At 32.7% G+C, this 10,696-nt stretch overlaps 1 protein-coding gene across 1 annotated transcript; it reads left to right on the top strand.

Moving 5' to 3' along the window:
- The first annotated feature begins 5,754 nt into the window (after positions 1–5,754).
- LOC131032047 (coniferyl alcohol acyltransferase-like) lies at positions 5,755–7,805 on the top strand. Its single transcript, XM_057962954.2, has 2 exons — positions 5,755–6,186; positions 6,882–7,805. The coding sequence occupies exons 1-2, from the start codon at positions 5,755–5,757 to the stop codon at positions 7,803–7,805; spliced, it is 1,356 nt and encodes a 451-aa protein (XP_057818937.2).
- Positions 7,806–10,696: the final 2,891 nt, after the last annotated feature.

The raw sequence follows: 10,696 nt of genomic DNA, 5'->3' as shown, positions 1-10,696 counted from the left end.
CTTCTTCTCTTTCAACTTTGTCAATAATTTGGTATCCAATTTTCATTGAACAATTGTCATTCTTTGCTCCCCACCACACCACTTTATCATATTTATCTACTACAAAAACTCTCCTATCCTTGAAGATACCTTTCGTCAATCGTTTGTGATTCTCATTGTGTAAAACATTGTCTAGAAATTTCCATCTCCACTCCATTCTTCCATCAACCATTCATGCTTTCATGTAATCTCTCATGTTCGACTCCTAAAGATCACACAAAATACGCTTAACTTCCTCCAAATTTTGATTGCTCCCCAAAATTTCCAAGTCATCTAAAGAATCCAACCAAAGTTCTGCCCTCCTCCCATCACCAATTTGTCATGTGATATGCTCTGTAATTACCTTAATACATGAGAGAATAAAATTCCATATAGTTGAACCTGCTGGTGGATTCCTAATGGTTAAAATCATCTGATCCTCTTGACTGTCTAAGTTCTTCGTCCTCAGAATTTGAACCCATAACTGATTTGGATTTTTATAAATGGACCACAACAATTTAGCTCCCATAGCTTCATTCATTTTTTTCCAACTCCTCAAACCCACTCTGCCATCATTCTTTGATTTACAAATCTTTTCTCACGCCAAAAGTGGAATTTTATCTTCATCCCTCGCACCATTCTAGAAAAATTTCCTCATTTTTTCTCAACAATTTTTAAATTTTTTATGGGAATCTTCATGCACATCATTGATTACAATGGAATTGTTGAGATTACAGATTTCAACATCAAAATGCGACCTGCAGAAGTAAGCCACCTACTCTTCCAACCATCCATCATTTGCAAACAACAGTCAACCAAACCCCTTTCAAATAGAGGACTAAATTGCCCCTCCATATAAAGGGAGGCCAAGATACTTTCTTGGAAATCCCCATACATGCATTTCTAGAATCCAGGAAATTTCAACTTACTTTTGCACTAAGGTATTAAAAAAATTAATTTCAGATTTCCTCCAATTGATCAATGCCCAAAACATGCACTATAGTTGTCTAAAGTTCACTTCATAACCCAAGCCTCTCTAAAGGAGGCTTCCCCTAATAGAAGAGTATCATTAACAAGTTGAAGGTGCAAGATTGCTCTAACCCCTTGATCCACCTTGATACCTTTCCAGGAGCCATCATTCTTATGCTCTAAAATCACTCGTCCAAGAGCTTCAACTATAATGATGAACAAGAAAGGGGAGATTGGATGCCCTTTCCTAAACCCTCTTGATGATTCAAAAAATCCTTGGGGGCTACCATTGACCAAGACAAAGTACCTTAGAGTACAAATACAACCCTTGACCCAATCTTGATCCATTTTTTACTAAAACCAAAATTTTGCAAAAATTTAAACAGAAAATCCTATCGAAACTTGTCATAAGATTTTTTGATATCCAGTTTCATAATCATTCTTTCGGTACCAGTAGCTCTAACAAAATGAATTGCTTCATGAGAAATTATGATTTCCTCTATAATAGACCTATTAGGAGAGAAGCCACTTTGCTCCTCCGAAATGACTGAGCCCAAAATGATTTTTAACCTATTTGCAATAACCTTAGGAATTATTTTGTATACTGTATTACACAATGAAATATGCTTGAAATCATCAATAGATACAATCTCATTTTTCTTGGGTATTAGAGAAATAAAAGTATTGTTCAAGTCCTTTAGCATGAACCCACCAGCACGAGATTCTTCAACCACAAGTATTAAATTCTTGGCAAACAAATGCCACAACTTTTGGAAAGAAGTAGCAGGGATACCATCGAGACCTAGTGCTTTATCACCTCCCAAACCAAAAAGAGCCTCCTGAACTTCCTCCAAAGCAACAAGCTTCATTAACCAATCATTTTGAATTGATGTAATGCGGTTTGGGATAACATTAAAAATATTCTCATCATTACCAATCTGAGGATCCTCATCATCCAAGAGGTTTTTAAAATATCTAATAGCTTCATCCTATATACCTTTTTGATCCATGACAAGATCTCCATTTTAATTTTGAATTGGAAAAAAATTGTTACATGATCTTCTCACTTTTATTGAGTTATAAAAAAATATGGTATTTCTATCACCTTCCTTCAACCATATTTCACGAGACTTCTGAATAAATCTCCTCCTTGGACAAAATCTTAGTGTAATCTTTATGAAAAGATTTTTCCTCCTCAAAGCCCTATGCTATCATACCAACCTGAATAACATGATTATGAAGATCCTCAAGTTTTCTTTCCAGGTGAATTTTCTTTGTAAAGATGTTTTTAAAATTCTCTCTATTCCATTTTTTCAAACATTCTTTAAGAAACCAAAGCTTCTTGAAAGAAATGAAGGCTTGGCTCCCATACCTAGTAAGGGAATTCTTCCACCAATCTTCAATTAGATCTGCCCTAAACCTCATCATTTCAAACTTAAAGGGACATCTAGGTGGGCCAAATTCATCTTGAATGACTAAAATAATCAGACCTAGTGATTAGAACCATGTAAAGGTAAAATATCAGCTTCAACAACCCAAGACTATTCTGCTTGGAAGCACCAGCTAAAAAGAAACAATCCAATTTTTCATAAATTCTTAATAAGCCTGACCTTCTATTTGTCCACGTGAAATCTTTTGACCTAAATTTGGCCTCCAACAACCCACTTTCAATAACAATGTCACTAAAGTCTTTTTGCACATGACTAAACCATTTAGAGCCACCCCTTCTCTCTTCTGGGGATAGAGTGGCATTAAAATCACCACCTAAAATACAAATATAATTCCTAAGATTAGAGATCAGTCTAGACAATAGATCCCACAAATTTTTCTTGCATGTTGTGCTAATGGGGCCATAAATGTTAAAAATCTCAAAGGAACAATGTAACATTTTTGAAAAAACTCTTACCCATCGCCAGTGTTTCTCCTATCTAACCAGTAACACATCAACAGTTGACCGGTTCTACGAAATACCTTTGAAACCACCAGAAGCACCCTTTGACTCCATGAAACTACTTCACCATCTTTGAGTTTTGTTTCTTGCATTAAAAAAGTTGCAATTGATCAAGACATCTTTTGATCAATCACCACTAGTCAAGGGCATTGCAACCCCTAACATTCTATAAAAGGAGCTTCATTGCTTCCAAAATAAGGCATAGCCTTTTCCCGATCTTAATTTTGTTTGTCCTTTAGCACTTTTCGCCATTTCCAGATGGGACCTATTTGGCTTTGGACGTTTAGTTTTCTTCTCCCCAACCTTTAACTTGAGTCGAATTTTTTTGATTGAGTGACCTTTTCTTCAAAATACCGATCTCTTCTTTGACTCCTAAATCACCCAATTCATTCATCTCTTCCTCTATTTCAAGAGAGTCGATAATCTCTCTATTAGGTGAATTAAAATCTTGTATTTCCTCATCATTAAAATTAAGGGCTGGGATTGGAGAGATTTGAATATCCTTAAAAAATCCATCACCAGAGAGATCAATCTCTGCATCACCAACATTAAGATTGGAATAGAGGCCCACCATTTCCAATGGTTCGGTGGTAGTTGTATTCAAACCCTTGCTCTGAGAGGTGTCTCTAGCCATTAATTTATTTGCATCATTATGACAACCCTCTTCTAGAGATGCCATATTATCTCAACCTCACACCTGATCATTTTTAGTATCATCTGAACTTTTTTTAATCTAGCCCATGAGTATCAAATTTGGAATTTTCCTACGCATTCACAAATTCAAAATTAACCCTATCATTACCAGAGTCTAAAACATGATGCAAATTGTTTCCATCAACTCCTAAAGTGCCCTAGCAATGACCATCAACCCCTATGGAACCTTCTACATCAAAGGTATTTTTCTCTTCCATATTGGCATCATCTTTTGAGGATTATATAGTCTCTTTTTCATTTTCACCTAAAGCCCTTTCAGTCAGCTTGATCAAAAGATCTTGTAAGGTATTCTACAACAATCCTTTTCCTTTTGGATCCTTCCTGCACTCTCCCTCTATGTGTCCTTTTTCCTTACAAATTGAACATATATCAGTAAGTTCCTCAACCTCAATTACTTGTCTCGAAACTCCTTCCCACGATTTCAATTCAACATATTGGGGAAGGGAATGAATCAAATGCCACAAAATACAAATTATGGCATACATGCTAAACTCCTTGACCTCCAATGCTTCATCTGCTTTTAGGAAAATTCCCAGTTTGTTTCCAATCATTTTGAGTGTCTCCATATCCCAGTACTCATGCGAAAGATTATATAGTCAAATCCAAATAGGAACATTTTCAATCTCTTCTTTTTTTTTTATCAAAGTTTGGGACCCAATCCTTTATAACAAAACCTTTTTCTCCCATGGGAAAAGGGTCACTGTTCAAAATCCATTCCTTGTCCTTCTCACAAGAACAAATAACCATATAAAAACCGTTGGGAAGGGTTTTTAACACACAAGTTTGTCCTTAGTTTTCATCAACTCAAGTTCCAACCCTATAAAATGTCGACCAATCCCCATTCCATTTCATGAAAAAAACCCTATTTTTAAACAACTACATTGAATCCTTCCACTTTGTGTTTGCAATGAGGAGGGACACTACACGAGAATGATCAAAGTATGTGCATACCTTTTTCGCCACCGGCTTTGATTCTTGTTGTTTCAATGTCCAAAATTTATTTTCAATGGTTTTGAAATCAACCCTAGGACCTGAGTGAATCACAACAAATCCCCACTGGTTTCTTCCTTGTTCTCTACCCTAGATAAACCCCAACTTCCTCATATTTGGAGCTCGTATGAAGCTGCTTGCATGATCTTGCCATGCTCTATAGGGTGGTCTCCATTCTCTATTCTGATAGCCCTCGATCCTCCACCCTTTGTAATGCCAAATCGGTCGAGCTTTGCCATCTCTAATTAAAGAAAAAAATTTAATTTATAAAAATCTTCCATAATAAAATTACAAAATTATTTTATTATTTTAATAATAACATCTTAAAATCACAAATTTAAGTTAATGGGACCTAGTCTCATGATCCCCCACCATAATTTAAATTATCATTAAAATAAAAACTTAATTATTTTAAAAAGTTTAATATTTATTTATAAATGAACATTCAATCTCATAACTCATAACTCATAACTCTTAGATTCTAGAACATGTGAATGAAATCCTAATTCATACCCTTTAACATATATACATAGGGCCATAACGATTTAAATCTTTTTTATTTTATTTTTTAAATACATATTTATATTTTTTTAACCCACTGCAAGCGGCATTTTTTTACCATATTTTTGTTCTTTTCTTTATTTTAATTTCTTTTCTAAAAGACCAAACATTTATTTACAACTATTACCATGTAGGAACTAAAGGACATTTAACCTTAACATCTGTATCTAATAAAACATATTTAATGCCTTTAAGAATATTGAATTAGTCAACTTCAAAATCTAATCAATAAACATTTATATAAAAGCCAAAAACTTAAGAGCGTCTATTTAGAAAAAAGTCAAAATGTTCAGAGAATCTATTTAGATAAAAGCCAAACGCATCTATTTTTTTTAATATGAGTAATAACAGAAAAAAAAAATACAACAGCAAAGAGACAGAAGAGGAATAAGACCAGCAAGCAAAATCTGTCATGATTGTCAGAGCATCTGTGACTTAGCTTAGAGTTTTTTTTTAATCTCTACATCACTTTTTTTCTATATAAGAAGAAACATGCTTGCTGAAATTTGCATCATCATTAAGCTGATATTTAGTTCAGGTTTTCATTTGAGATGAGTATTCCAAAGGATTATAATGTGGAAGTAGTGAGGAGAGAAGTTGTAATCCCTGCTACTGTAATCCAAGAGCATGTTCTTCCATTTAGTAATATAGATCTCACAGTTCCTCCTTGTGGTGTGCATGTCTTCTTCTGTTATGATAAGCCCTTTCAAACCAGTTTTGCATCTGTTCTGTCAAGCCTGAAAAGCTCTCTGTCCAGAGCTTTTGTGTCTTGCTCTGCTTTTGCTGGAAGAGTGGTCAGCCATGGTGATGGGGACTTACAGATGGTTTGCAATGGCAAAGGGGCTGAATTTTCAGAAGCTTATGCTGACATTTGTATTGCCCAAGTGGAGTTTTACAATCCCATTGCAGCCATTGAAGGAAAGCTTGTTCCTCTGCTTGTAAAAGATTCTGAAGAAAATGGCTCTCCAGTTTTTGCTGTTCAGGTAATTGTGATTATAACCTACAAATTATTGACTTCTTCAATAGAGTATAATGTCATTTGGCTTAAACAATACACTCTAAGCTTTGATTTGCTTAGGTGGTTCATATGAAATTACTTTACTTTCTTTGATAGGGCCTACCTACCTATTCGTGTAATTTAAAAAGAGACACTTGAGTACGTCAAATCTTAGAATATGTTGTCTAAAATCAAATTATTGACTTATTCATTAGAGCATAATGTTGTTTGGCTTAAACAACATATTCTAAGTTTTGACTTGTTCAAGTGGCTCACATGAAATTACATTAGTTTCTCTAATAGGGCTTACCTGTTAGCATACAATTTCAAATGACCCACCTAAACAAGTCAAAACTTAGAATATGCTGTCTAAGCTTGAAGAGATATTGTGCTACATTTTCTTTCATTCTCACTTTTGAAATTCTCAACTTTTCTTCAGACTTATTTTAAGTGAAATGATTTCTTTTTTATTTTAACAAATTATCTATAATTTGTATTTCAAAGAACTTATCTCTCCCTTTACTTTCATATTTCGATGTTGGATAATGAATAATCCGAAGCATTGACAATAAAAATCTACACATTCAAATAAAAAATAATATAAGTAAAAAAATAACAATTTGATTATATACCTGATAATTTATTATAACTTTAAGCCATTTAAGTGTTTGACAATTGCAGGTAACGGAGTTTAGTTGTGGCGGCGTAGTTGTGGGTTGTACATTTGATCACAGAATTGCAGATTCATTTTCTGCCAACTTGTTTTTCACATGTTGGGCCAATGTTTCTAGAAATGAGCCAAATGGGTCCACAACTCCAAGCTTTACACGCTCCATTTTAGTCCCTAGGGATCCCCCAAATTGTTTTGAAATTGAAAAAATGTACACAAGAGTGCACCCCTTCCCACAATCCAACATGCAAATTCCTCAGCCTCCCATAACAAGTAGAATCTATTACCTCAGTTCCAAGGATATAGAAAAACTCCAACAAAATGCAAACCAGAATGGCAACAAATATACCAAATTAGAGGCTTTTTCTGCTTATCTTTGGAAAATGTTAATTCAAGGCCAAGAGGTAGAGAACATAATGAATTGTAATATGGGCATTGTTGTAGATGGGTGTTCTCGTTTAACAAAGATGGGAATGCCTAGTAACTACTTTGGAAATGTTATAGCATTGCCTTATGCTAGGGCTAGAGCCGAGGATATAAAAAAGGAGCCACTTTCTTGGAGTGCAAAGGTAATTCATGATGTAATATATAGTGCAGCAAATGAGGAGCATTTCCAGAGCTTAGTGGATTTTGTTGAGATATCAAAACCATCATCAGTATTTGCAAGGATATGCGAATCCATAGATGAACCTTCCTTTGTGGTGTCTTCTGGCTTACATTTTCCCTTGTATAAGGTTGATTATGGATGGGGGAAACCTTGTTTGGCAAGCCACTATTTAACTTATGTTCCAGGTTATGTCATGCCGACCCCTAGTCCTTATGGAGATGGTAGTTGGCTTATATACATGAACCTTCTAGTGGACCAGTTGAATGCTATTGAGTCTCATCCTGACTTTATTTTATGTCTAATCTCACAAAATATTTTTGGTGGTTAAAAAGGTCTATAACTTCAACCATTCAAAGGAAATTATGGTTGTGTAATTGAGAAAGAAATTGATATCCTTATTAATGGTTTCAATATTGTTCAGTGGAGCCATGTCAGAAGGAGAGGAAATTGGGTTGTGTAAATCAACTTTCAATTGGAATGATATCAAGTTTGATAGTGGAGGTGATTGAGATTCCTGTATATGGGATTCAAATAGTGCCTTCAAGGATTTTGTGCATGTTGACTACAATGCCTCTTTGGATTCTTGATTCATGCAGGGGTGCTTCTTGTGGAAGTTATGACTCTTAAAGTGTCTTTCTGCAATCTTTGTTATTCTTTTTGTTGTTTGGTTTTTCCTTTGATTCACTTTTGCTACTATAAGAGAAAAAATTACTTATGATACTCACAACATGAACAACCTTGAAGGCCACAAATGTTTATACCTTGTCTAAGGAGTTTGTCCAAGGTTCCTCATCTTGTAATGATTGTCTATGTTTAGTTCATTTGGATTTTTAAGATATTTTGGAATTGGCACCAAAAGTATTTTTAAGAATGACAGACTCATTTTATAATTATTTTCTATTTTAATATTTTTTTCTTAACTAAGAAAAGCCTTGATGTCCCAATGTAATTTCCAAGCTATGGTACAAAACCTAATGTTGAAACTATAATAGTGCTTTATATTTTGACTGTATTTATGAATCCAATGATTAATACTCTAATTATTAATGGTTATGTTTATTCATTAATTAAATGGTTATGAACTAACTAGTTTTGTTGAAATTCACAAAACATATATATATATATATATATATATATATATATGCATTATCTTTTGGACTAACCAAGTATTATCTTCTAATGATGTGTGAGAAATTGCGATGGTTTTGCTAATGTGAAGTTGCAACAATGTGGACTTAAAATTTCCATCTAAAGAACAATATTGAACCATTTAACCATACTTCATGTCTATAAAAGTTGAGTCACACTAGATGGATCTCTTGATTGTGAATTACTTGCTAGATGCAAGTTGTCCTTAAACCTTAGTCAAAAACTATACTCTAGAATGATAAGTTTAATAAACCCTTACCTCCCCTTGGATATTCTATAAGAGATTGATAGTGGGCCAATGCATTCTCCAATTCCATCAAGTGAGTGTTGACAACTCTATTTCAACAGTCAACACCCTTATATTGACTGAGTACTAAGATATGGAAAACAAAAATAATGTATACAATAATTTAAATGTGTGTAGAGTTTAATAAATTTTGTTGCGTAATGTAAGTATCGCATAATTGTTAGCTTGGAAATTATTTTATTCAATATCAAGTGTGGAGATTATAGTAGTTGAAGTTCTTTTGATGTTTCATAATAATGTTTATATGTTTCATTATTGATCTTGGTTGGTAATATTGTGATTTTAATAATTAGAATAGAAACTGTAAAATAATTGAAACTTTCAAATAAGTATCTTAAAACTTCTCTAGAAGTAGGAGGCGGTTAATATAAGAATAATATAATAAAAGTTACTTAATAATTCAAAATATAATACGAATACGAAGGCAATCAAAAGAGAAGTATTGCTTGCTATTATAATCCAAGAGCATGTTCTATTATGTAATATAGATCTCACAATTCCTTCTAGTTGTGTGCATGCATTTTATGGAAAGCCCTCTTAAACAAGTTTCGTATTTGTTCTATCAAATCTCAAAAGTTCTTTATCATGTCCAAAAAATTAAATGCAAATAAAATCCGACTAATTTTGTCTTTGACAATGTTATTAACAGTATTTATGTTTACAAGTGTGCAATTTTTTAGAAGACTTGCATAAATAATTAGCCATAATGATGACATGTCCTCATATGTGTTGACATCCTCATGACTTAGTGCAATAACTAGAGACTAAGACCTTAGGGCTATTGTAATCCAATTTTAGATGATAATGAAGTTATTTATTTAGTCAATTAAGACAAACTAGTAATGTATGAATTGTATTGCTCTATTATGACTTTAATAATTAAATCTCAACTATAACTTTACTTCTCAATCCAAAAATAATAATATAACAAGTAATATTAGGATTACATTTTATTAATATTTTAAATGATTAATTTATAGAAAAAAAAATCATTAAATGTATATGTATGAAGATGGTAGAGGTAGACATTAGAAAAGTTTTTTTGTTTATGAATAGGCCTTCACTATTAATTAGAAATAAAAAAGACCGGAGGATACAAGACTACCCGCGACAGTCACATCTTTAAATTAATTAAAAGATAAATTTTAATTCATAAAATTCTCTCACAATAAAAATTACAAATTTTTTTTAATTATTTTAATAACACCTTAAAGTCACAAATTTAAGTTTAGGGAACCTAATCTCATAGTCTCCACCACAGTTTGAATTACAGTAGAATAAAAATTAAATTGAATTGAATTATTTTAAAAAGTTTAATACTTATTTATAGATTGAACATTCAATCTCATAATCATCTGATTTTCTCACATATTGATCGAAATGGAAATGGGTCTACACATGATTTATAATAATAATAATAATAATAAGGGACTCTCTTTTATAAGATATTGTAATTCCAAAATAAAAAAAATACGCCTCTAGAATCTTTATATAGATTAAAGTTAAGATATATAAGATACCTAATATTCCCATTCAACCATAAGCTAATTGTCTAGATTTAATCTATACTTGGGATTGTTTTCAAACTAAATATATATACATTTTTAAATACATATATTTTATATATAGATCGTTAGAATCTATACACAGCACGGCAACAATTTAAATCTTTGTTGTTTTATTTCTTTATTTAAATACATATATTTTATATATAGACCGTTAGCATGTATCCACAGGACGGCAACAATTTAAATCTTTGTTGT

This window comes from Cryptomeria japonica, chromosome 4, assembly GCF_030272615.1.
Source record: "Cryptomeria japonica chromosome 4, Sugi_1.0, whole genome shotgun sequence".
NCBI classification, from domain to species: Eukaryota; Viridiplantae; Streptophyta; class Pinopsida; order Cupressales; family Cupressaceae; genus Cryptomeria; species Cryptomeria japonica.
This window is presented reverse-complemented; position numbering and strand designations above follow the sequence as displayed.

Bases quoted from the DNA above. Each gene is read 5' to 3' on its own strand.
- LOC131032047 (XM_057962954.2), top strand. From the start codon at position 5,755: ATGAGTATTCCAAAGGATTATAATGTGGAAGTAGTGAGGAGAGAAGTT. The intron at 6,187-6,881 runs GTAATTGTGATT...TGACAATTGCAG, and splicing joins CTCCAGTTTTTGCTGTTCAG to GTAACGGAGTTTAGTTGTGG.